The sequence below is a fragment of the Phalacrocorax aristotelis genome, chromosome W (assembly GCF_949628215.1).
Source record: "Phalacrocorax aristotelis chromosome W, bGulAri2.1, whole genome shotgun sequence".
Lineage (NCBI taxonomy): Eukaryota > Metazoa > Chordata > Aves > Suliformes > Phalacrocoracidae > Phalacrocorax > Phalacrocorax aristotelis.
In genome coordinates this window covers 3,753,623-3,781,385 of record NC_134310.1, presented here as the reverse complement: position 1 = coordinate 3,781,385, position 27,763 = coordinate 3,753,623, and the positions used below count along the sequence as shown (strand labels likewise).

The 27,763-nt window shown below is 42.5% G+C and overlaps 2 protein-coding genes across 8 annotated transcripts in view; one reads left to right on the top strand and one right to left on the bottom strand.

Moving 5' to 3' along the window:
* LOC142049645 (zinc finger protein 462-like) overlaps positions 1-27,156 on the top strand; it is a 141,230-nt gene extending 114,074 nt beyond the window's left edge. For all 7 annotated transcript variants that reach the window (XM_075077528.1, XM_075077527.1, XM_075077532.1 and 4 more), the window contains 6 exons: positions 682-943; positions 5,330-5,466; positions 12,819-13,042; positions 15,725-15,851; positions 23,639-23,753; positions 24,910-27,156. In XM_075077528.1, the coding sequence (XP_074933629.1) occupies positions 682-943; positions 5,330-5,466; positions 12,819-13,042; positions 15,725-15,851; positions 23,639-23,753; positions 24,910-25,114 (1,070 nt within the window). In that variant the 3' untranslated portion in view covers positions 25,115-27,156. The remainder of the gene's footprint in view (positions 1-681; positions 944-5,329; positions 5,467-12,818; positions 13,043-15,724; positions 15,852-23,638; positions 23,754-24,909) is intronic.
* Positions 17,469-27,763, bottom strand: part of DYM (dymeclin) — an 88,997-nt gene continuing 78,702 nt past the window's right edge. The window contains exon 11 of the mRNA XM_075077536.1: positions 17,469-20,416. Coding sequence (XP_074933637.1) covers positions 20,186-20,416 — 231 coding nt within the window. The 3' untranslated portion in view covers positions 17,469-20,185. The remainder of the gene's footprint in view (positions 20,417-27,763) is intronic.

Sequence of the window (27,763 nt, the reverse complement as noted above, 5' to 3'; positions counted from 1 at the left end):
AAATTATCTCTATCCCAGCTAAAACCATGACATATGTGTTTTAGACAATTCATACATATGCAGCCTCAGGGAATTATACTTTGGAAATTAAGCACCTATCAAAACAGGAGGTGGCTGGTATACTTTGTATTCTGACTTTTTTTTTTAAACGTCTTTTGTTTTCCTTTCAAAGGAAGCTTAAGAAAAGAGCCTTTTGTTAACTTTTCAGGAATGTCACACTGAAATCCATCTGTGCTTTGTCTGCTTTCATTTGTACCATTCATGGGCAGTTGTGGTTTATATAGGACAAAGTAGCTGAATTCCTAACTTCCACATTCAAATCAATGTATTAGGAAACTTCCAAGACTCCCCTCCCTTTTTTTTAATAAAGTATTTTAGTTTTCAGTTTGTGTACTGAAATATATCTATTGTTGGATTGTGTAAGGGGGAGGGTAATATTGTATCCGTTTCCTTTTTTTTTCTGTCTGTAATAGGTTACTCATATATTTATCTCTCTCCAGATCAGAATTAAAAAGCCTAATCTCAACTGACCACCTTTTACAATGTGGAATACAAATCAGGTTAAATGAAGAAATGGTAATCTTCTATCTTCAGAAGGCTGCCTGCTGGAGCAGGCCTGGAATCTTTTTAAATTACATTGACCCACCTGGAATGACAACTTCTCTCTCTCTTTCTTTATAGACTCTTCATACTCGGAACCTCCCGATGTTCAGCAACAGTTGAACCACTACCAATCTGCAGCTCTGGCCAGGAAGAATAACATCAGCCAAATCCCACTTTCTGGGAGTGCTGCAGGAGTGGAAAAACCAGAAGCTATCCTTAACTGCGAATTTTGTGAATTCTCCTCTGGTTACATACAGAGCATTCGACGTCATTACCGTGACAAGCACGGAGGGAAGAAACTCTTCAAGTGCAAAGATTGTTCCTTTTATACAGGCTTTAAGTAAGTATTGTGCAAAACAAATAAACTGAATTTCTAATGGGATTCTTTTAGCACTTCAAAAGACTTCTGAAACCTTTGTGAGAACTGGGTGTAGCTAAGAGAAACATGATCAATGGTGACCAGGGAAATGCCATACCAGATCACAGCAGCATCCATGTAATTCTTTTTCTTCATTCCTACAACAGTCTGTACCATCTGCTGAAGATAAAAGCGTAAGAAACACAGTAGGTTGTACTCACTACAGTAAATAGTACAAGGAGTGGGGTTTTTTCCCCCTCACAATTTGTAATTAGATGCTGGTCCTCACCACTGAGTATGAGGAGTTTTCTCTCCAAAAGTAAGGCATATTTTTGGAACAATTAGCATGAAGCATGGGGCAGTCGAATGTTCTAGGTAGGTTATAGAATTTCTATTCCCTCTATGAAGAAAGCTCTCATAATCCCACCCCCTGCAATTTATTTGGCCAAAATATGAAGCATACTCCAAAATCCCTGATAGCATATAGAAACATTTCAGCAAATCCAATTAAACATTGCAAAATTTAAAGTTTCGGGGAGGGGTGGGGGTGGGGGGTGGGGTGTCATGTCTGTTTAGCTATGTTCCCTAAGGAAAAAAAGGTTTATGCAGTTATGCTGTTTCTCAGTTTCCTTCTGATATTTTGAACCATCAGTCATAGCCCCCTTAGCTGATATTTAAGGTCTCAAAGCTATTTTGTCCTTAGGAGATTTGTGAAAACAGATGGTGTGGTTGGGTAAAGGAGAGAGGTTTTACTGAAGAATTATGCTCAACCTTTGCTATTAGAATCATAGAATATCCTGAGTTGGAAGGGACCCAGGAGGATCATCGATTCCAACTCCTGACTCCACACAGGGCAACTTAAAAGTTAAACCCAACGCTACAGGCTTGGGGAGGAGTGGCTGGAGAGCTGCCTGGAGGAAAAGGATCTGGAGGTGTTGGTTGACAGCCAGCTGAACATGAGCCAGCAGTGTGCTCTGGCCAATGGCCTCCTGGCTTGTATCAGGAATAGCATGGCCAGCAGGAGCAGGGAGGTGATCGTGCCCCTGTACTCGGCACTGGTGAGGCCACACCTCGAGTACTGTGTGCAGTTTTGGGCCCCTCACTACAAGAAAAACATTGAGGTGCTGGAGTGCGTGCAAAGAAGAGCAGCAAAGCTGGTGAAGGGTCTAGAGAACGTGTCCTATGAGGAGCAGCTGAGGGAACTGGGGTTGTTTAGTCTGGAGAAGAGGAGGCTGAGGGGAGACCTTATCACTCTCTACAGCTACCTGAAAGGAGGTTGTAGCCAGGTGGGGGTTGGTCTCTTCTCCCTAGTAACAAGCGGTAGGATGAGAGGAAACGGCCTCAAGCTGCGCCAGGGGAAGTTTCGGTTGGATATTAGGAAAAACTTCTTCACTGAAAGGGTAGTCAGGCATTGGAACAGGCTGCCCAGGGAGGTGGTTGAGTCTCCATCCCTGGAGGTATTTAAAAGAAGGGTAGATGTGGTGCTTGAGGATATGGTTTAGTGGTGGCCTTGGCAGTGATAGGTTAGCGGTTGGACTCTGATCTTAAGGGTCTTTTCCAACCTTAACAATTCTATGATTCTATGATTCTATATCTAAGAGCATTGTCCAAATGCTTCTCGAACACTGATGGGCTTGTGGCCATGAGGACTTCCCTGGGGAGCTTGTTCTAGTGCTTGACCACCCTCTCAGTGAAGAGCTTTTTCCTAATATCCAATCTGAACTTCCCCTGACTCAGCTTTAAGCTGCTCCCTCGTGTCCTATCACCAGACACCAGCGAGAAGCGATCAGCACCTCCCTCTCCGCTTCCCCTCTTCTCTAAGCTGAACAAGCCTAGTATCCTCAGCCTCTCCTCATAAGTCATGTCCCCATGTCCTTTCACCATCTTTGTTGCCCTCCTTTGGACACATTCTAATATTTTTACATTATTCTTATATTTTGGACCCCAAAACTGCACACAGTACTCCAGGTGAGGCTACACCAATGCTGAATATAGTGGGACAATCACTTCTTTTGACTGGTTAGCTATACTGTGCTTAATGCATCACAGGATACAGTTAGCCCTTTTAGCCGCCAGGGTACATTGTTGACTCATACTGAGTTTACCATCAACCAAAACCCCTAGGGCCTTTCTGCAGGGCTGCACTGCCCCAATCTATACATACATGCAGGTTTAGAATCTGGCATTTGTCCTTGTTAAATTTCATATGGTTGGTGATTGCCCAGGGCTCTAATCTGTCAAGGTCTTTCAGTAAGGTTTCCCTACCCTCGAGGGAATCAGCAGCTCCTCCTAATTTAGTATCATTGGCAAACTAAGTGTGCATTCAACTCCCATGTCCGGGTCACTGATAAAAACACTGAGGAGAACTGGCCCTAAGACTGAGCCCTGGGGAACTCCACTAGTGACTGGCCACCAGCCAGATGTTATCCCATTTACTACAACTCTGAGCCTGACCCGTCAGCCAATTGCTCACCCAACATATTATGGACTTGTCTAGCTGTATGAGGGACATTCCCTTGGCACCCTTTCACAGCCAAAACAATACAGAGCCTGTGGGTTTGCCTAGCCTCTCTCTGTATCTCTGTCACTTTCACCAGAGACCTGCTTCTAAATAGAAAATGTCCAGGAATTGCTCCCACGTGAAAGGGGCCAGGGCTAGAAGTAATTGCTGGTCCTCACCTTCCCTTGGCAGCCCTTTCACAGCCACACCAACACTGGGCCTCTGGGCTTGCCTAGCCTCTCTCTGTATCTCTGTCACTTTCGACAGAGACTAGCAACGAAATAGATAATATGCAGGGATTGCCCCTACAAGAAAGGTGCCAAGACTAAAAGCTACTGCTGGTCTTCACCTTGCATTGGCAGCCCTTTCACAGCCACACCAACACTGGGCCTCTGGGCTTGCCTAGCAATACAGAGAGAGTTCTCCCATTTACTACAACTCTTTGAGCCTGACCTGTCAGCCAACTGTTCACCCATTGTATTGTGTACATGTCTATCTATATGCTGAACATTAGACATGAGAGACCCCATACAAGAGCAGCCTCAAGTTATACATCCATCAGGGATCAGGCTTTGTTGCTTCAGCTCCTTGCCAATTACATGGCATAACTTGTTGTTTAATTCCAGATTATTATCGCCGCTCCAGATTATTATTTGTTTTAAGCATTTCCAACTCTTGATAGGTCCAATGTATTTTTTTCACATTTTCCTATTGCCCTTTTCTCCTTCCAGGATTAAACAAAATTGCCTCAAATCAGGCTATAATTACATACGTTCATAGTTACATAGAGACTTATGTTCTTTATTACGATTTCTCAAACTCTCTGGGATTAAGTCTTTCCTCTTTAAATGTACAACGTACAAACATGAACTCTTTTTTAAAAATAAACAAACTTCCAGTCACCATAGAGAATTAAACACATGAAGGCATCTACTGAAGTTGATAAAAACTTACCTATTGGCTTCAATGACCATTGGATCAGGCCCAAAGTCAGTTGTGTAAGTAAGTTGTTTTACATTCAAGCTAACAGACTTGGAGAACTTTCAAAGGGGGCTTTAAATTCTGTAATTTAATGCAGCCAGCAACTTAGCTCCTGCAAGCTTTAGCACTACCTCAGGAAAAAAAAAAAGACCTAATTCCCTGAAATTTACAGACACCTCTCATTTTAGTACTTGACCTTGTGGCTTGATAGGTGCATGGTTAATTTCCTCTGCATCTATGTCTCTTGTATCTTTTAAGTATGCAGCTAATGGTATAAGATCTGTTGTGCAAAAGTACTGTTCATTTGTGGAGTATTCTGTCTTGCATTTTCAGATCCTCATAACTGAGCCTTCCAAACTTATCAGCTTGGTATCAAACTTACAGTAGGTGCAAGTCTATTTCATATCTCGAATCTGAACAGTTCAGCTGTTGTTTGGGCTAGTCCTACAAAGAGAGAGGTTGTTGAGGATTTTTTTTTTTTGCCATCAGAAATAAGTTTTTTTCACCCTTCAAAGTCTAGGACAGTTGAAAAGATTTTACTCAACTTGCGAAAATGTCTCTCTTTGCCAAAGGCAAGCAAATAATGAGCACAAAAGTTGGAAATATTTTTGCCATCTTAACTATAGCAATGTGACTATAGAGCAATCACTGCAAAAGAATATCTTGTGCAGAATGTGTGTTCAGTTACTTAGGGATATGAGCCTGAAAATACCTATGCACATAATATCCATGTGAGTAGTCCTGCTGAAATGCCATGTGGCTTTATGAAGAGAAGGCTGAGTGGTATCTGTACCATTTTATACAACACTCCTGTAATAGAGCTGTGACGCTTCAGCATTCCATACACACCTCTTCTGACTGCTTCCATGTCTCCCTCCATTTCACAGATCTGCTTTTACTATGCACGTGGAAGCTGGGCATTCGGCATTTCCTGAGGAAGGACCCAAAGACCTTCGTTGCCCTCTTTGCCTATATCACACCAAATACAAAAGTAACATGGTTGATCATATAGTTCTGCACAGAGGTAACGATGTCCCTGTATATATCTATATCTGACAAAGAGAATGCTGAACAGAACACCACTCTTTCAGATCAATCCATTAAGTTTTTTCTCTGTATGAGAGCTCAGATATGTTGAATAGATCAGGCCTAAGTACATCTTATTTCTTTTCTGTGAAATATAAAGTTTGCCAATGTAGAAGTGGGGCAGATATAAAATTCTTTTTAAGCTTTTCCTCTAGAGAGGTCAACAGTCATCAGGTACCTATTTAGCAAGAGTTAAACTAATTTACAACTCGTATCTAGACCAAGGCTGTTTCCTATGTATGTGTTTCTAAAGTGCTTGCTATCATAAATACTATGGTAGGATGTATCAATTAACTCTAGAGGCTTGAAAATATCCCTTGACTGCTTGCTTGAAATTTCTCTCTTCATAACATCTTCCTCACCCATTCTTAGGAACAAGACAAAAATTAGAAAGTTTAATTTTTTCTTTAAGAATCCCCCCCATTTTTTTTCTTTTAATCCAGCTAAAAGCAGGATTAGGGATTCCTATTCTATTAACTACAGGCAAGCTCAGAAAAGGCATCTTTTGTGGCATTCTGAGCTGAGATTCCTGCTGTTATGGGTTAACCCTGGTGGGCAGCTAAATCCCACACAGCTGCTCGCTCACTCCCCCTCCAGTGAGATGGGGGAAAGAATCAGAAGGATAAAAGTGAGAAAACTCGTGGGTCGAGATAAAAATGGTTTACTAGGTAAAGCAAAAGCTGCACATGCAAGCAAAGCGAACCAAGGAATTCATTCACTCCTTCCCACGGGCAGGCAGGTGTTCAGCCATCTCCAGGAAAGCAGGGCTCCATCACGTGTAACGGTTACTTGGGAAGACAAACACCATCACTCCAAATGTCACCCCCTTCCTTCTTCCCAAAGCCTTTATTGCTGAACACAACGTCATATGGTATGGCATATCCTTTTGGTCAGTTGGGGTCACCTGTCCCAGCTGTGTCCCCTCCCAGCTTCTTGTGCACCCTCAGCCTACTTGCTGGTGGGGTGGGGTGAGAAGCAGAAAAGGCCTTGACTCTGTGTGAGCCCTGCTCAGCAACAGCTAAAACATCCCTGCATTATCAGCACTGTTTTAATCACAAATCCAAAACATAGCCCCATACAAGGTACTATGAAGAAAATTAACTACATCCCAGCCAAACCCAGTACACCTACCCACAGCTATCACACTTAATGCTTGTAGGTCTGTTGGCTCCTAAAATTCAAACCTGTGTGTTGGGATAGTACTCTGCCTGCTTGCAGGTTGGGCAGAGTTTTTGAGTATTGTATTCCCAGTGAGCAAACACATTTCACATGCCATCTTTTTCTTGGAGGAGCTTCTGGTGTTGCAACCACTGTCGTAATCCCTTGTAGCAAACCACTTTTCAATGCTGGTTATTTAGAGTCCTTCCTGTACCAAGGCAATGAAGTAGATGTATATAACTCAAACTTCTTTCTGCTGTAAAGGCAATTTTGAAGGAGCATTTGAGAAACAGGCTAAGGACTGTTCGAGGACCTAAAAGGCGTATAACGAAGCTGTCTTAGTAAGTGCAAAGGTTCAAGAGGTGCTTTTACTTAAGTACAAGCTTGTCCTTGAAGGTATCATAGTGTTGTATTTTGTCCAGCTTTAGGGCATGCTCCAGGATTACTTCCCCTTGAGAAAAGGTGGGTTTGGAAGGCAGTGGGGCTGGGTAGGGAACACAAACCCTGGGGCTCCAAATGCTGTCTTAATCACATCTTGTGAGATAGTGTTCTCTGGCTTGTGGCTATGCCCAAGATCGAGTGGAGAAGGTCTGACAGTTCAAATGCAAATAAACAGAGAGAGGGAGATCTAGTTAGGCAAACTTCCAGCAAAAGTAGACAATGCTAAGAATGCCAAGATGCAACAGTAGAGTAACACTTCATGGGTTCAAACAGCTGTGCTGGCTGCAGAGAGCTGTTTCTGATCAAATGCTAGGAAGCAGGGGTGGTTACCCCCTGAATATGTGGCACCAGATCTATTCTTTTGTATAGCTGTAGTTTCAGTTGCACAAAGCACCCTTGAGCCCTTGTGCTGCTGAAACAAAACTGTAGTGGGAAGGGATGTGATTACACACTCACTAGAGTGTTGGAGGAGGTAAAACAGAATAAAGGCAAATGAAAACTTAGCCTTTAAAGAGTTTTATAGGCACCTGAGGGAAGGGCAAGTTTTTTTTCAGGCATGCAGCACCCAGACTATAAAGGAATTAAGGTCCTTTCTTAAAATTTTTCTTTCTGGTGTATATATCCAGATTAATTGTGGTGGCTAAAGCAGAGGATTTTGACAGGGTTTAATGTGCATAGAAAGAAGGTGCTGCTGTGCAGACAGGACTGAGGGATGTTGCACAGTCTCAGATAGCCTTCCTTCCTTGTAGCCATTTGGATTGATAAAACAAGGACAGTCTCAAGCTATGGTCTAAGCACATTTATTCTCTAGGTAGAGGAAGCAGTACATTGTATAAAGTCAGAGGATTGAAGGTTTTGATCCATTTTCTGTATTATCTTCTCTCCTATGCAAAAATCCCTCAGCAAAGCAAGAAAACAGTTATAGATATTTAAATTACATTCTAGCTTTCAAAATGGTGGCATCCCAAGTCCCTGATTTGGCAGCATGCAGTTGAAATGAAGACTATTTGCCTCTTAGTGAATAGCTACAGAAGTTGATTCTTACTGAGCTACAACATTATTAAGTGTTATAGCCAGCAGGATGTTGTCAGTTTGCCACTGAGCGCCTTCTGTCATGTGTCACCTACTCTGCTCAATCAGTTCTTCTGAGTGTTTTAACTTTAATTCATAGAATCATAGAAAAGTCTACATTGGAAGTGACTTCTGGAGATCAACTGGTCCAACCATCTGTTGGAAGCAGGACCTTAGATTAGGTTATCCAGGGCCCTGTCAAGCCAAGTCTTGAATATTTCCAGCAAGGGAGAGTCCACTTCTCTGGATAACCTATTCCAATGTTTAATTGTTTTCATGGTGAATAATTTTCTTATATCCAGATGGAATTGCCCCTGAAGCAACTTGTGCCCATTGCCTCTTATCCTGTCACCACACATCCTTATGAAGGGAGTACCTCCATCTTCTCTATAACTACCTTTTAGGGACTGGTTTGACTTCATTGTCACCAGGGCATACTGCTGTCTCATATTCAGCTTGCTGCCCATCAGGATCCCCAGGTACTTTATAGCAGAGGTCCATCCCAGCCAGTTAGACCCCAGCTCTGCTTGGGACTATTCTGTTCCAGGTGCAGGACTTGACATTTATCTTTGTTAAAACTCAATCAATTCTTGTTGGCCCAGTCTTCCAGCCAGTCAAGGTCTCTGTAAGGTTGCTCTTCCTTCTGCCTCAGTTTGGTGTCATCTGCAAGCTTAGTGAGGGTGTATTCAATACTGTCAAACAGATAATTTATAAAGATATTGAATAGTACCAGACCCAGAATCAACCTCTGAGGAACTCCACTCATGACTAGCTGCCAGCCTGACTTTTCTTACCTCAAAAGGTGGTAGCTAATGGCTCAGTTTAGCCAGTTTTCTACCCATCTCGTGGTCCATCTTTCCAGTCCAAATCTTGCCAGCTTGTCAGCAAGGGTGTTGTTGGAGACCATGTCAGAGACCATGTCAAAGACCATGCTAAAAATCAAGGTAGATGCTGTCCACAGTTGTTCTCTTATCCACTGAGCAAGTTGATTCATCGTAGAAGACAGTCAGGTTGGTCAAGCACAATTCATCCTTTGTGGGCTGAAGCAGTGAGTATGGAAATTGCAAAGTCAGTAGCTACTTTAACAGGCAAACAATGAGAAGAGATTTAGCTCTTGAGTTCCTCTTGGCCTTCATAACAGGCAAATTTTGTGAGCTCTTGAAAGTTCTGTAATGGAGACTGAACTCCTGCTCCATGCCCAGCAGAGCTGTTGGCCTTTCATTTAGTCCAGGCAGCGTAATTAGTTTTTATTAACCTTTCCAGCAAATTATCCCATCATGAAATGCCTTGATATTTTTCCAGCACTGCAACCCGCCAAGATCAATAGTAGGGCTCCTTGTTTATAATCCTCAAGGCATTTGTTTTTTAGTTTCTTGGTATAAATAGTTGTTCTGTTCTTCCATTTCATATAATTGTCATGTTTCTCTGTAATAGTAAACTTTCATATATAAGGGCTTTAGAGCGTTAATGCTTTTTTTTCCATGTTGTGAGCAAAACATATGCCGCCTTTGACTTTGCATACTATAAATAGTTAGTGCATTAATTGCTTTTCTATTTAATCTCAGATCTGTATTACAAATAGCCCAAATGTTTCAGTCTAAAGCAGTGATTAAATTTCTTCAGCGATGATGGGGGGGGGGGAGGGGATGGGGCAGAGGTCCCCTTAGTCATTTTGCTAAACTGTTCCACAGCATGTCATCTTTTTACAGTTCATACATGGTAGGCAGCCTTTATGGGCACTGCTAAACTTTAATGAAATTTGTGTACAGAAGCCAAAGCGAAGTTTCACAATTTCTGGATAGGACTCGCCATTTGTTGCAACTTTGCCAGTTGCTCATATACAATAAGTGTATAAATGAGTAGCCAAATATGGGGGGGTGTGGGTGTGATGAGAGACAGCTATTAAAGTGGTCAGAGATTATTAGAGCATCACCTTGCTAAATATGATGTTTTAAATTCAAATGACACTGCAATTTTAAGTTAATTGTTTGGATAAAGTTCACTGACATGGGTACATGCACATTTAAGTTTTAAGTCATTGCTGTCATGGAGCAGCAAGGGCCAGCTGCTCCCCAGGGTCCAGGGACTAGAGAAGAATAACATGAACAGTACAGGTGGACCCTTGCTGGCCAGAACCCAGCCCCACAGTACCTAAGCAAGGCAAGCCCAGAGATGATGGCCAGATTCTACCAAGATTCCAGATCATCAGGTAAATTTGCAGTGATGATACAGAGCCAACATTAAGCCAGGAAGTTAAACCACAGGTCAGAACCAGATCCAGTGATTGCCAAGCAAGTCCATGGTGATAAGGCAAGTCCAAGATCAGGCTGGGAAGTCAGTCTATGTTGTGTTGCCTGTGATTTGGCGGGGGGGGGGAGATTGTTGTGATATGGTGGGGATTACTCATATGAATTATGATAGTGTATTTCTCCAAAGTGGTGGATAAAGCCTTTGATGCCATCCCCTGCTTTAATGATTTTTAAAATATGTTTCATGTGCTAGAGAAAAATTTAATTTTCAAATGCTTTAAATAGTGTTTCTCTTTTAAAAACTTTTTGTTGGAAATTTTTTCACTTTTAAAAAAGAGTTACCTTATTTCAGTGAATTCAACTGCACAGATCTGTAAATACCTTTTAAAATATTCTTGTTATGCATTCAAAATCATAGCTTTAACTCCTATTAGACCTTAGAGCATGTGCACCACTGTCCCTTTTCCCACTTGACCCTGAATGGACACATCTTAGCATTTTTTTGCAACAACTTCTTTAGCTGGAGAGGAACCACAGGTTTTCAGGGTCTCACTCAGATATAGCTTTGGGGAAAACTTCCACTTTTAAAGTGCACAAAGAAAAAGTTCTGAGGTAGGAAAACTTCCATGTTCAAAAAAAGGGGAGGATAGGGAGGAGAACAAACTGAGGAGGGTGAGATATTTAGATGGGTTGTGGAAAATTAGGTTCATGAGCAGTGGGGGAATATGCATTGGCCAAAGACAAATGTTTGAATTCTGTAGCTCTTGCCTCCCTACAGAAATTATAAGAGATGTGTCAATGCACACAGGTTCCCTACCCTTTGTGTTTACCCTCTAAGGATCAGGCCTGGGATTATGTTTGTTTGAAGATATCATTAATGATGATCTTCACAAGGATGATCAAACTCTCCCTTTAATCTACAGTTCATAATAGTACTACATTTCAGTGCTTGTCGTGGTTTAGCTGGCAGCTCAGCCCCACCCAGCCGCTCGCTCACTCCTCCACCATCGGAATGGGGGAGAGAATCAGAAGGGTAAAGCTCGTGGGTTGAGATAAGAACAGTTTAATAATTAAAATAATTAAGAAAAACCCAACAAAAATGCAATGGAAAGGAAAACAACGAGAGGCGCGAAGCCCGGCAGGAGGGGAGGAAGGGGAATGAACCACCAAAACAAACCACACACAACACAGCAACTCACCACCCACCAACCAAACACTGCCCCTTCCCAAGCTGCAACTGCCCCCCTTAATATACTGGTCATGGTGTCACATGGTATGGAATGAACATGCCATTGGCCAGTTGGGGTCAGCTGTCTTGGCTGTGGCCCTGCCCCTCCCAGCCTCCTGCCGATGTGGCAGAGCATGTGGCAGAGCGCGGGAAGCTGGAAAGGTACCCAACCCCCACGGTGAGGAGAATTAACCCCTTCTCAGCCAAAACCAGCACAGTGCTCTACTTCAAAGGACAACTGAGTAACAAAAGCTGTAGTGAAGATCTTCTGGTGACCCTCTGCTGAAAGGTCAAATTTGAGATTTCCCCTGCATGCACAGCTCAGAGAACCACAGTGGATGAATGCTGCACACATCAGGATTCTGGCTCTATAGAAAGACTGAAATTAATTGTGCTGCCCTATTAAAAGAGTGTTTGCATGAGAGGAAGTAGAGAGTTTAATAACTCAGTGAGAGCGTTTTCAATACATGCTTGTAGCATAATCAGAATTGTGGGAATCATGAATTTAAGTATGTGTGGAATTTGAATCTTAACTATTAAAAAGCTGAGGGTGTACTGAGTGTTTCTGCCCCTGGCTGATCTCTGCACAGCCGCCTTCAGGAGAAGATACTGCTGCACACAACCTCTCATTCCCCCAGTGAGTAGCATTAAATGTGATGGTGAGAATATCAGCTCTGATCATCAGAAGCTGGGAGGGTGATGTATTGGGAATCACCCTACTTGCTCTCTGTTTATTACAGTTCTAGCACCTTTTACTAGCTTCTGTCATGTATTGAACCAGAATGGAGCTTGGTCTGACTGATTTATGTCTGCTTTTATATTCCTAGGCTCTGCTACTCTGTCTCACAAATCTGCCCCAACACTCTTATCTGCCCCAAATCTCTTCTTCCCATCCTGTTCACCTAATGAGTGGTTACATTTGCAAGGACACTTGCAATTATAGTCATGTTGAATTAACCCTGTCTGTATAGAAAGGGAATTTGCTTGTATTTCTTTGTTGGTCCAGTTTTAGCTCAGTAGATGGATTGCATACACAAATAGCAGATCTTGTTTCTTGTGTGGGTGGTATGTTATAAGCTGTTGACACATTGCCTGATGGTTTTTATTTCTTAAAACTTAATAAACATTCCCCTCTCCCCACAGAAGAGCGGGTTGTTCCCATTGAAGTTTGCCGTTCCAAACTGTCAAAATACTTGCAGGGAGTTGTTTTCCGCTGTGATAAGTGTACCTTTACCTGCTCCAGTGGTGAGAGTTTGCAGCAACACATAGAGAAGCACAATGAACTTACACCTTACAAATGTCAACTCTGCTACTATGAGACCAAACACACAGAGGAGCTGGACACTCATCTTCGAGATGAGCACAAGGTAACATCCAAAGGGATTTAATTTGTAACAATCTACCTGCAAATGCTATATCTAGTTTATTTGCATGTCCACTCTGAATAGCCAGCCTGCATTTTTCTTCCAAAATTTGGAGAAGGGCCCTGTGCTGGACTTCAATTTCTCTCAAGTTCTGTATTTTTTCAGAAAAAAAAGCATTTGTATATATTGTAAGGTGTGGGGTTTTTTTTAAGTTATGAAGCAACATTAAAGCTGTATGATTCAGACACACTAGGACACAGGAGCTTCCAAAAGCATAAGATTGCTCTGGCAACTTGAGCAAAGTGACATGCCATGCATATTTTAATAACACAAGGCAGTACATTCCAGTTTACATTTAACAAGGGAAAGATAGGAGCTTGTTATATTTGCTGCTTTGGTGCTTGTGTGGAACCTTCTGAGTGCAGATTTGATCCATACTTGGAAAAGTCATTAGAAAGCTTTCCACAGACTTCTGTCTGCTTTGGTTTTCTGTAGTTCTCAGCTGTGTTGCTGTGAGAGTAGCAAAATTCTAGAACTGAGGCATGTTTACAGAGGGTTTTTTTTTGTCAGTTTGTGGGGAGGGAACTCATTGAATCCAACTATCAGGAGCTGAGCTGCCTGACTCTCACTAAAAACTTGTTCACACTTTGTTGACTAAACATTTCAGCCCCATCCCCCCAAAACAATTTGACAAAATGAGTGTCAAAAGTACCAGCAAAACTGACTGCATTTTAAAAAATAACACTGTGAACTTATGTTGGCTTAGTATGCTTGTCTCCCTTTATTGACCCTTATTGCTACTTGAGAATCTTTCTACAGTTTAACTGGTATCTGAGATGTTACACATCTCCCAGTGACCACAGCAAAGGGCCTAGGAGAGCCAAGAAACACTATTCCCCACCCCTCTGAGCATCAGGCTGGGAAGATTTTCCCTCTGCTTGGGTCTCCTTTCTCGCCAATAAAACCCTGAAGTGATTACTCCCAGTAGTAAGGGTTATTTCCCCCCTATCTTTCGTTAACCATTTCTAAATGTTATCTGGCTAATTTTGTGCCCACTCTCTGGGCTCAAGTACATGATTGGCTTACTGCATCTTAAACAGTTTTTGTGCATGAGCTGAGTCTCAGTAAGCACCATGCATATGGCTGCCTTTGCTTAAATCTAACAGGTAACTTAAGTCAGAGCATGTCAACACAGCTGTCAGTTCTATGAACATGATACTAGCACACTGCTGTATTTAGGGTAGCTTGCTATTTGCTGATATGCCACTGTGTGGTAGGTTGATCTTGGCTGGTAGGGAGAGGCCCACCCAGTCACTCTCACTCCCCCTCCTCAAACAGGACAGGGGAGTGTTGTGGGTTAACCCTAGTGGGCAGCTCAGCCCCACACAGCCACTTGCTCACTCCCCCTCCAGTGAGATGGGGAGAGATTTGGAAGGATAAAAGTGCAAAAACTCATGGGTTGAGATAAAGATAGTTTAATAGGTAAAGCAAAAGCTGCGTGCGCAAGCAAAGCAAAATAAAGAATTCATTCCCTCCTTCCCATGGGCAGGCAGGTGTTCAGCCATCCCCAGGAAAGCCGGGCTCCATCACGTGTAACGGTTACTTATGCTCAGCAACAGCTAAAACATCCCTGTTTTTTTATTCACTCCTAACACTGCCATGCAGTGTTTTACCCTTTCTTAAATGTATTATCATAGAGGCACCACCAGCTTTGCAGATTGGCTCAGCTTTAGCCAGCTGTGGGTCCATTACAGAGCCGGCTAGAATGGGCTCTGTCTGGCACAGGGCAGCTCCTGATCTCTTCTCACAGTATGCACTGGCTTAAGTTATATGTTTGTATTGGGTGGGCGTGGCGAGGTTTTTGTAGCAGGGAGGGGGGGAGCTGCAGGGGTGGCCTCTGTGGAGGGAGCTCAGGGGCTGCCCTGTGCCAGACAGAGATGGTTCCAGCCAGCTCAGTAATGGATCCACTGCTAGCCAAAGCTGAGCCCATGAGTGAAGCTGGTGGTGCCTCTGTGAAAACATATTTTAAAAAGGGCAGAAAATTATGGAAAGAGTAGGTGGGAATAGAACAAGGAAACTAAGAGGAGAAGAGAATCGGGGGGGGGAAACAACAGAGGAGTAGGAGGTGTGCCATGGTGGAGCAGACACTCTCGAAGGGACTCCAGTCTATGGAGAACCCACACCAGGGCAGTTATTCCCCCATTTGATGCCCCCCACCCCCAAATGTCCATAAGAACAGTTGATGACTTGGGCTCTGTCTGTCAAAGTGGTCACTAAGGTTCCTTCTTTTCACATATGAAGCTGAATAAAGCATTCACAAAGGATTTTTCTGCAGTGATGGTGTGCAATAGTGATGCCTTATCCTATTGGTTTTACACTCCCATGAAAGAAGGGATACAACAGAGTGCTTAGCATTGCTTAGATTTTTTACTTTCAATATCTCAAAATGAGGGAAGCTTCTCAAAGAAAAATAGGATCATTTTGAGAAGCAAAATGGAGAAATTTAGTATAGAAAAGGAAAGAAGAATCATTAACAGTGAAGGTAATTGTGTTTGAAGGGAAATGAGTATTAATTTGACTAGGTGCCTGATAAATTTCCCATTTCAGCTTATAGCTTTGTTGGTGGGTTGTTTTTTTCAACAGTTGATGATGGTGTTTATCGTTGACAAAACCATTTCTTTTAAGGTGAGTCGTAATTTTGAGCTGGTTGGAAGAGTTAACTTGGATCAGCTGGAACAAATGAAGGGGAAAACAGAGAGCTCCAGCAGTGATGAGGAAGAAAAAGAGTTAAGCCACAAGACTGAAAAGAGAGGTCAGTATAGTTGCTTTTTCTTTTATGCTGGATACTGCTATGGACCCTGCCAGTTCCATCAAGCAAGCTCAACTGTTGACTATACAGCAGATTCCATAAATCATGGAAGCTTGTCAATATGGGCAAAATGGAGCTTTTTGTCAAGACATTTCCTGCAGGAATTTTGTGGTTTTAATGCTTATGACAAGATTTCTGTTTAAGAAAACCAAATCATGCTCCAGAAAAAATGCTATGAGAAAATACTGGTAACATCTGTGACTGTGCAGATAACATCTGTGAGGACTTAGAAAAATACATAAGTGGAGTATTTTAGTGGGCTGTCAGATTATTCTGTGTTGGTAACTCATGTTCAACTTCGCTGGTCGACGTACCAGTGAGGGATATAGTTCAGTGGCCAAGCTTATTTTGGGTCTATTGTCTGCCCGCTGTCTGCCCAGTGCTTACAAAGTATTCCTTCTCTCCTCTTTGTGAGAGTTGACCCTTTTTCCATCACTTTAGTCAGCAACTCTGAAGCCAGGGTAGTTCCATTCCTTACCTTCAAATCACTGTTCCAACTGTGTACTTTACATTTGTGCCTAAATTCACATCTATGAATAATCCCACTGAGTTCAGTAAGTCTTATTCATGTGTTTATTGTTCAGATGGTTAGCTGAGTAGGGATAAAGAAAGGTAGTTCTTGGTGAAGTGGACTGTGAGGGGGGTTTGTGTGGTTTTGTGTTTGTTTGGGGGTTTTTTGCCTTTAATATTAAAATCATTTCAGTGAAAATAGTTGGTCCTGACTGGAATACTCCATGTGTTCTCACAATCTGCTCTATAGTGCATGACTTCATCAATCATAGAATCATTAAGGTCAGAAAAGATCTCTAGGATCATCAAATCCAACCTCCAACCCAGCACCCCCAGGCCTCCTAAACCATGTCCCAAAGTGCCACGTCTACATGTCATTTAAATATCCCCAGAGACAGTGACTCCCCCACCTCTCTGGGCAGCCTGTGCCAGGGCCTGACCACTCTGGCAGGGAAGACATTTCCCCCCATCTCCAACCTAAACCTCCCCTGACGCAGCTTGAGGCCGTTTCCTCTCGTCCTGTCCCTGGTGACTTGGGAGCAGAGACCAACCCCCCCCTCACTCCAGCCCCTCTCAGGCAGCTGCAGAGAGCGAGAAGGGCTCCCCTCAGCCCCCTCTTCTCCAGGCTAAGCCCCCCCAGCTCCCTCAACCTCTCCTCATAAGACCTGCTCTCCAGACCTTTCACCAGCTTCATTGCCCTTCTTTGGACACACTAATTGAATGCAATATTTTTGCAATTCTTGTTCAACAGTAAAAGGAGCTTGATTTGAACTAACAACTGCAGTGAGCCTTGTAATGCCTAATCATCAGGTTCCAGGGGTCATCCAACCTCCTGATGCTGAGTGCAGGCTGCCAAGTTTCTATATACTTATAACTAAAAGCATGCTGCCATGTTTGCCTTTTTCCTTCTGAAAAACTGAAGTTCATTCAAGAGTTGTTCACAAAAGAAAACATGTCTCCCCAGGTATTTTTAAACCTTTAAATGTTGATTTCTAGATTCACAAGCAGTTTACAGAACATGAAGGAGCCATTAACACTTCACTTTGAGTGTGACTGGTGATATCTTTATTTAATGAGGAAGAGAGTGAGTTAGATAGGAAACAATTTTTATTGAAAAGCACCCTCCATGAAATCTTTGTTAGCAGCCCTTAAAAGAAATCAGGAGAGGAGCAGGAAGAATGTTGATTTCACACATGGTCCAAAGTTTGATGTTATTAACTTTGCACCCTCATGTGGAAGTTTGTTCAAGTGTCTGTCCAGTGACCCTAAGAGTTTCAGAGCTGAAAGAATGAGCCTAATGCTTTGACTAGACCAGCTTCCCCTAACTTTTAGCTGTAGCAGGCATTAATTCATGTTTTGGGTAGACCAGCAGCTAAAAAGGGATGAAGAGTCATGCTGTCTTTGTGAGGATTACATCAGCACTACACACAAGCACAGGTGCTGAAATGACCCTGGAAACCATGGTATTCAGACAGAGAAAAAGAAGATGCTATCAGCTGAGCCTCATAAATCCCTATAATATCACAGAATCACACAGAATCCCAAGTTGGAAGGGACCTCAGGGATCATCTAGTCCAACCTTTCTGGGAAGAGCAGAGTCTAAACAAGATGGCCCAGCACCCTGTCCAGATGACTCTTGAAGGTGTCCAACATGGCCAAGTCAACCCCTTCCCTGGGGAGATCATTCCAATGGTGACTGTCCGCAATGTGAAAAATTTCCCTCTCGTGTCCAATCGGAAACTCCCCGAGAGCAATTTGTGCCCATCCCCTGTGTCCGCTCCATGTGACTCCTTGTAAAAAGGGAGTCTCCATCTTCTTTGTAACTACCCCTTAAGTACTGGTACACGGTGATGAGATCCCCTCTGAGCCTCCTTTTCTCAAGGCTGAACAAACCCAGCTCTCCCAGCCTATCCTCGTATGGCAGCTTCCCGTTCCTTTGATCATCTTGGTGGCCCTTCTCTGGACCCCTTCCAGCCTGTCCACATCCTTTTTGTATAGAGGGGACCAGAACTGCACACAGCACTCCAGGTGTGGCCTGACAAGCGCTGAGTAGAGTGGGATAATGACTTCTTTCTCTCTGCTGGCGATGCCCTTTTTGATGCAACCCAGCATCCTGTTGGCCTTCTTGGCCACAGCAGCCACTGTTCGCTCATGTTGAGCTTTCTGTCCACCAGGACCCCCAGGTCCCTTTCCACAGAGCTGCTCTCCAGACAGGTGGATCCCAGTCTGTGCTGCACTCCTGGATTATGTTTTCCCAGGTGCATGACCTTACACTTGTCCTTGTTGAACTTCATAAGGTTCTTGCTGGCCCACTCCTCCAGCCTATCCAGATCTTCCTGCAGAGCAGCTCTCCCTTCTGGAGTGTCTACTTCCCCACTCAACTTGGTGTCATCAGCAAACTTCATCAGGCTACACTTGATGCCGTTGTCCAGATCACTTATAAAGATGTTGAATAACATTGGGCCCAATATCGATCCCTGGGGGACTCCATTAGTGACAGCTTGCCAGTTTGAGAAAGAGCTATTTACCACCACCCTTTGGGTGCGGCCTGTCAGCCAGTTCCCCACCCACTGCACAGACCACTTCTCTAGGCCATCACACATCAATTTCTTCAGGAGGAGACTGTGGGGGACCATATCAAAGGCCTTGGAGAAGTCCAGGTAAACAATGTCCACTGCTTGCCCCATGTCAACCAGGCAAGTCACTGTGTCATAGAAGGCCACCAGGTTTGTCAAGCACAATCTGCCTTTAGTGAAGCCATGTTGGCTTTTCCCAATCACGTGCTTCAATTGACTTGTGATGGCCCCCAGGAGGTTTCATTCCATAACTTTCCCAGGGACTGAAGTAAGACTGATGGGCCTATAGTTACCCGGATCCTCCCTCGAGCCTTTCTTGTAGATAGGGGTAACACTTGCCTTCCTCCAGTCCTCTGGGACATTCTCCGTTCTCCATGACTTCTCGAAGATTATAGAGAGTGGCCTTGCGATGATGTCAGCCAGCTCTCTCAACACCCTCAGGTGGATGGTGTCAGGGCCCATTGATTTGTGGGGGTCAAACTCCTGTAGTAACTCTTCCTTCACCGATGGTGGGTCGGTGTTTGGTTCAATTGGCAATTTTGTTCCCAAAGCCTGGGACCCTACAGTGCTGGTAAAGACAGAGGTGAAGAAGGTGTTGAGGACCTCTGCCTTTTCAGCATCATTGGTGACTGACTCTCCTTTTCCATTTAACAGTGGGCCTATGTTTTCCTTCTTTTTCTGCTTGTGGTTGACATGTCTGAAGAACCCTTTCTTGTTATTTTTCACATCTACAGCCAGTTTCAATTTGAGTTGGGCTTTTGCTTTTCTAACTGCATCTCTGCACACTCTGGCAATGCCCTTGTAGCTCTCGGCGGATAATCCTCCACTTCTGCATTTCTGGTAGGCTTCCCTTTTGGATGTGAGTAGACCCAGGAGGTCATGGCTGAGCCAAGGGGGCCTCTTGCTCCGCTTACTTCCCTTTCCTTTGTAGGGGATAAATTGGCTTTGTGCTTCCAATAGAGAGTTCTTGAAGAACTCCCAGCTCTCACTAGCTCCTTTATCTTCCATGGAAGCCTCCCATTGAATCCCTCCCAATTGAGCCCTGAGTGCACTGAAGTTTGCTCTTCTAAAATCCAGAATCTTTGTCTTAGAGCTGACCTTCAGCATGCTCAGCAGGGTCCCGAACTCCACAATATTGTGGTCACTGCAGCCAAGGCTATCACTAACCAAGATATTACAAAGCAGGCTTTCTCAGTTTGTGAATAGCAAGTCCAGCAGCGCCTCCTTCCTGGTTGGCACATCTAACATTTGTATCAGGAAACAGTCCTCTACGCATTCCAGGAACTTGGTGGATGACATGTAAGCTGCCGTATTGTTCTTCCAGCAGATGTCTGGGTAGTTGAAGTCACCCATCAGGACCAGGTTCTGTTGGCCAGAAGCTTGCTTTAGTGCCCCAAGTATCGCTTTGTTGGCTTCGTCACTCTACCATGGGAGAAAAAATAAAGATAATTTAAATTGGCTTCAAGGTACTTGAGATTTTTTTATATTTATCATGAAAACCTAAGAATACCATCTTCTGGGTTGGAGATTTAAATTTGCAGGGAGAAACAGATATAACTGCATTGTGTGATCAGTAATCAAGGTAGATATAATGTTTTAGCAATTTTGTTTATATTTTATTTTTTCACCTGCAGTCGTCTTTAATATCTGTGATTGGCTGAAAAATCTGTATTTAACTGTTCAAATGAATGATCTAAAAATCGTGCTTATTTCCCAAATTGTATTGCACTACTGTTCTTTCCCAGCTGCCCTTTAGAAGTGACAGTTGTTAATTTTTCTACTGTTCAGCTAATATCAGTTCTAATTTTTAATTTTTCTTTTTACTAGAGTGGATAAAAATATGGAAAGTCCTTATGCCATCTACCTTTATAAAAGTCCAAGTTCTATTGACTTTATCTTTTGCAAAATGGTATATTGCACCTTATAGTGGTGGTCTTCAAGTGTCCAACTGACACAGGTGCTGAAGACATGGCTACATGGCTTGGGTGCAGTGTCACATGTTAACATCATCGTCTACTTGATATTCAGAAACAGCTTCCAATTAAAAAAAATTTTCACCCTATTAGGATAGGACTATACCCATGAGCGTAAATATTGTCCCTAACAGTAGCAAATGCTGTCACAGCTTTCAAATTGCACCAAACTGTAATGTATTATACCACTTGGATGCTTTTGGTCTTCATGGTGTTACCAGGAGGTGGGATTTACTTAGAGTGTATCTTCAGTCTCTGAGTATCTGGAAGGAAATGCTGGCTCAACACTCTGAAGTCCATGACATAGCCAGGATTTCTTCCTGTGAGTCAAGCTGTGGCCTAGATTGACAACTTAAGACTGACGTATGCTTGTCATGGTTTAACCCTGGCTGGCAACCAAGGACCACGCAGCCGCTTGCTCACTCCCCCTCCATTGGGATGGGGGAGAGAATCAGAAGGATAAAAGTGAGAAAACTCATGGGTTGAGATAAAGACAGTTTAACAGGGAAAGCAAAAGCTGCACACGGAAGCAAAGCAAAACAAGGAATTCATTCACTCCTTCCCACGGGCAGGCAGGGGCTCAGCCATCGCCAGGAAAGCAGGGCTCCATCATGCGTAACAGTTACTTGGGAAGACAAATGCCATCACTCCGAATGTCTCCCCTTCCTTCTTCTTCCCAAAGCTTTTATTACTAAGCATGACATCATACGGTATGGAATATCCCATTGGTCAGTTTGGGTCACCTGTCCTGGCTGTGCCCCCTCCCAGCTTCTTGTGCACCCCCAGCCTGCTCGCTGGCAGGGCAGTATGAGAAGCAGAGAAGGCCTTGATGCTGTGTAAGCACTGTTCAGCAATAACTAAAATACCCCGTGTTATCAACACTGTTTTAGTTTACAAATCCAAAACGCAGCCCCATACAGGCTGCTATGAAAAAAACTTTATTCTAGCCCCAGCCAAAACCAGTACAGAAAGGAAAGGAATGACTGGTTGATGGTAAAGGACAAAAGAAAATATTTGGACCTAGAAGGAAGAAGATGCGTGTGGAAAAAGATTAAGTTATTCATCTGGGGTACTCTAGGGAAAGAGTAGCTGTTCTTGCTAGAAGTTGCATCCCAGACAGACTGTCTGTCTCTACTGACCTTTATATCTTACTTTTAAAAGAAACCTGAATCTTTTTCTGTTTTTTTTCTTCAGTAGATAAAAATAAGTGTGCATGTGTGTTTGTGTGTGTAATGCAGGAAAAGCAAATGCAAGTCAGTTATCTATGCAATACGTTACCCCTCTTTTGTAGACCCCAGGTAAGTGTACAGCCTGATTACTCTTTCTGGGAGGTAGTCTGAATTCACAGTCCAAAAAACCAAACTAATCAGGGACTCGGGAAAGTAGGTGGGAATATATAATGTATTCAGAAGGGACAGCAGAATTTTTAGTGTAGTGCTTGTTAATGGAAATTATAAGTATAAATTCTCCCTATTCATTTGAGCAAAATAGGCTATGTCTGCACAGTCCTAGAATAAATTTCCTATTGTCTACTGTACTCTGGATTTGTTCTTGTACAGAAGAGCAGCTGTTGCCTCCAAAATTTCTACCCTCCGTAGGTATTGGTTTAGTCATGGTACAGAAGCAATGTGTTTCAGCTGTATTTATAAATTTGGACCATTTATATGGTATTAACTGTAGGAGTCAGATCCAGATGTAAATAGAACCCATGGCACTGACTTTCTTTTTGTTGCTCATATCAGGAGGGGACCTTGCTTTGTTGTTGTTTAACTGCATAGTAAATCACTGATGCTAAGAAATATGAAATCATAGTCATTAAGGTTGGAAAAGACCTCTAGGATCATCAAGTCCAACCGTCAACCCATCAATACCATGTTTCCTAAACCATGCCCTGAAGTGCTGTGTCTACACGTCTTTTAAATACCTCCAGGGATGGTGACTCCACCACCTCTCTGGGCAGCCTGAGGGACCCCCAGCTCCCTCAGCCACTCCTCATAAGACCTGCTCTCCAGACCCTTCCCCAGCTTCGTTGCCCTTCTTTGGACATGCTCCAGCACCTCAATGTCCTTGTACTGAGGGGCCCAAAACTGAGTGGTCTCTTATGGTTTTGCTTTCAAGCTGTTTCCAAACTAAACTCCCAGTGTTGGTTTTGACATAAATCCCCAAAATCTCTTCACTTGTTCAAATACAGGGAACAATAAAACATCTCTGCAAACAGATAACAGACTTAAGATGGAGGATAAGATTTTTCAGCTGCAATGTGTGCTGTGACTTTTCAGGATGGCTCTGTAGCTTCTTGAAATCCTGGTCACTTCAGAGAACCTCAGTTTTCTTTTAGGTATTAATACAAAACCTTGGCTGTTCTTGTATGTGTCTAAGTGGGAAGCACTGCATTATTTTGAAAGTCCTGTGTCCCCCCACCCACCCCCCATTTCCATATTGTAGTTAATTGACCTTTTATGATAGTGGTGGTTATAGAATTTTCACACCTTGCATTTTTAGGATAGGGAGGACAATTTCAGAAATACCTACTTTTTTAAAGGATAAACTTTTGCTTCTTCAGGATATTTTTTCCTCCCTGAAGGACAGCAGGGAAGATCAGATTATAATCATAAAGGTCCCTTCTTGGCCTGATGATCATGAATGTGCAGATAATTTTGTTCTCTCCCAGAGTCCATGATGTATCCTGACAGTGGAGCTCTGGAGAAGCGCTTTCCATGTGAGTTCTGTGGCAGATCATTTACAGAGGGCTTTGAGTGGGAACGACATGTGCTGAGGCATGGCATGTAAGTTGGTTTGCAGACTCCTTTGCATAACAGCCAAATGTAACAGTTGATCTTTGTGCATGTCCCCACCCATTCCTCCCTTCCCCCCAAAAAACCCCTGTAATGAAAGCAAACAGAGGGATATGACAGATTATTCTAACAAGGGAAGAATTCTGTCTAACACATTGTTGGATGCAATTATCAGATGTATTTACTCAACTAGATGCTTCTGTCTGTCCTGTTTGACCCAGGAACCCAGAAATCCAAGGTAACTGTTCTTTTTAAACCTGTACGTGAATAACTCCATATGTCCAAACACCCTTCCAGTTTCAGGTCTAGATGAGACCTCAAACTGAAAGAAACTTTTATCTACAGACAGCCAAGGGTTTCCAGAATACAGATCATTCCAGAAATTCCCTCTGTTTGGGAGTTAAAATCTAGTGTTATCAAATCCAAATGTAGCACATAAACGTTCTTTACTATAATCCTAAAGCCTAAACTTCATTTCAAGGTGAATACCAGTTTGTTGGTCCAAAATTAACATTAACTGAGTCTATGTTGATGTTTGCTTGCTAGTAGAGCAGCATGGAAATAGCAGTAAATTATATGGAATCTGGGTTTCTTTTGGCTTTGTCTCTTCCTTATTATTTCTCTTTAGCATGCTTGCAACTAAACTTGGCGTTCCAGTGCAAAGACTTATGTACAAATAAGTGTTAAGGGCTTCAAGTGAAGGAAAAATCTCAATAAGTGTGCTCTCTCCCCAAAAAAGCACACAGTGAAGTTAATAGCAAAGATCTTTTCCTTTCATGCTCATAAATATCAGTCCATGCTGTGAAATAATCGACATCTCTGGAACATTCATTTTCCTTCTCTTGACAAAGAGCTGTTAAATAGAACAGATGTCTTTGCTAGCTAGTTTCTTCAAAGAGGAGATAGCCAGGATTACTGGCATGTGGAAGACATTTGAATGTAATATTGTAGCTAGGCTGTGGAGGGATAAAGGGTAAGAGAAAGTATTATTTCTTGTCTGTTTAAATAAAAGGACTTGAAATGTTGCAAACTTTAATAAGATTTATTGGTTTGTTAACTGTTTGGGAGAAGTACTCTCCCTATTTCCTTGTATCCAAAGCATGTTTGGATTGTAAAGGTTTCCATTTTCTGTTCTTTGGATTTTCAGGGCTCTGAATGAAAATAAGCAAGGGACCAGAGAGTACAGCAAACTGAAGGAGAACATGGAAAAGACTGTTAGTGCACTGAGCGTAGAAGAAAAGGAAAGCACTGAGAAAATGGTGGTGGACTTGTCCCACAACAGTGAAACTACAGTCAGTGTTGTAGCTACTGACAAACCTCTCCAAGAGACCTCAGAGGCCAAAAATGAATAAAAACTTGGTGTGATTCTGATAAACTTACTTGAACAGTGGTGAAATGGGAAGGGATGGGCAGGTGGGGTGGGCAGAAGGAAGAAACAAAGCTGCTTTTAGGAATGAATGATCTATTTTCAAAGCACTGGTACCTATGTGTGTGTATATTAAAGTTATTTAAATGATGGAATAAGTGGTTCCATTATATCACTGCATCTTTTATTCTGGGTCTTGACAATGGGAAGTTACATTCATATTGGACTAATGAAACAACTCCCTGCATCTCTACATTACACAATGTGCTTTGCAGCAGAGACTTGCATTGTTTGCAAACAGAAGCATAACGAGCATGGTTGGGGGGGTGCTGTAACTTTTCAACATGCAACTTTTGGTGTGTTTTTCTAATTTCAATGCATTATGATTTTCCAGATTGAATGCAACTGCTTTAGAAAAGAAAACAAAAGCAAGACAGAAACTGCTTTGCTTAAAACAACCACCTGTTTCCTAATACCTCAAAATTAACAAAGGGACACCTCTGCATTTGTTAGTACTACCTGTTGTCATTACAATTAAAGTAGAGAGACTGCTGGGCAAGGTGGTGAAAGGAGGAAGAAACAAAGTTTTAAAGAAAGGAAAACAAATTGTGCTTAAAATCCCACTGTGGATTTTATTTCTTAAAATACTGTGATTTTTAAAATTATTTTAGTAAATACAAAAAATTAATAACAAGAGAGTCTTTAATTTCTAGATAATGGTTGGTGAATTGCCATCCTTTATTCCAGGTAAGCTGTTTGTTAGTATTCAACTATAATTTTTCTATTGGATAGTTTTCATGTGACTGATTGTGTGGTTTTGCTTGCCATATGTTTATTTCCTATAAGCTTGAACTGTTGCAAAAAATGACACAATTAACTTTCTCATGCAAAATGAGTGGTGGTGTTATTTTTTTCCAGAGGGGAGGGGGGAAGGGAAAAGGGTTCCTGTGAATATAAAATTTGTTATTTCTGTGTTTAGCATTTTTAAAAATTAAGGTTTTTTTAACTAAAGAACCAAACTAACAGCACAACTATGCAGCTTATGGGCCAAACACATCAGTCTTCATAATTATTCTGTCAGTTTTCAAATGAGCATGTATTTGTCTCGCACCAGTACTTTCTGTCAACATTGTTGTCGTCATTGCTTCCCACCCCACCCCAGTCTGTGGGGTGGGTGGGTGTGTGTTTTTTTGTTTTGGTATAGTGGAAGAGAATGATGTCAGTTCTTGCATCTTTTTGCAAGCAGAAGTGAAATAGTTGCATACTACATTGAGTCTAGATACAAGATGGGAGTTGCTAATTTTTCCCCCTACTCCTTAGCTTTTGGCATGAAGGGGAGCATGAATAGGACTCTACATACCTTGTGGCTGGCTGATCCTGCACTTTTTCTTTGGTGGAAATCCTACTCAACTCAACAGCAATTTTGCCTGAATAAGGAATACAGGACCTGGTACCCATGGTATGTTCTGATTTTGAACAAAGAATTTCTTTCCAAAAAGAAGGAAATACTTGACTAAAACCTAGTTTTAGAAATGCATGTGTCTTTGTCTTGGGGTATTTTTTTGTTTGTTGGGGGGGTAAAGAAGCTGCTGAGGAAATGTTGCCCTAGACAGCTTCAAATAAAATTGATGGCAAAACCTGCATTTGTTGAATTAGTGTTATTTGAAGAAGCATGGTGTTTTGCTTTTAAAGATTCATCAGTTGCTGGTTTGCAGGATCTTTTGGTTTTGTTTGGGGAGGGTTTGCTTTTTTTGGAGGCAGGAGGGAGCATCATGTAGAAAACACAGTGGAGGGAAAAGTATAAATTTTGTGCCTGTATTTGTTTTTTAATTGGCCTCATTTCAAATGTCTTAAAATACCTGGATTGAGTATTTGTAGTAGTTACCAAAAATGGAAAAAAACCTGAAACAATTTTGACATGCTTTTATCACTACTTTATTTTTCAAATAACATGTAAATATTGTAATCCATTGGATTTTGTTTTGCTAACCTGTTAATAAAAATATGGAACCATTATCCTTTTAACAAGCCTAGAAAGTCTTTTTTTTTTCCTTTTCCTAAAAATGTATACCTGATATATGGTGGACACATATTTTTAGATGCCCAGAGTCGCATTCACCACCCTGGAAAGGAGGGAGGAGGGGAAGAGGGAGAAAGGACATGCACACAGATTCCACGTATGAAGACAAGGGGGAAGGAACAGCAGGCAATAGATGCTGTTCGGGGACTATAGGGAAGGGGAAAGGAAATAAGAAGGAAGGATGCATGCACAAGCAGGAAGAAAATGGATGACAGTATGGCAAGAAGAGTATAAGAGGAGCATGCACGTAGGTACAAACACACGCAAGCAAACACATACCTTCTCTGAAGCTAAGGTTAGGAACCACTTTGTGTCTTGTCCATTTTTGCTGTTGTCACAGAATCATTCAGGTCCAACCTCCTGCTCAAAGCAGGGGCAGCTGAGGTCAGAACAGGTTGCTCAGGGACTTTATCCAGGCTGGTCTTGAAAACATTCAAGGACAGAGACTGCACAACTTCTCTGGGGCCCTGTTCCACTGCTTGATTGTCCTCATGGTGAAAAACTCCTTATATTCAGTCAGACCCCCTTCCACCCATTTCAACTTATGCCCATTGT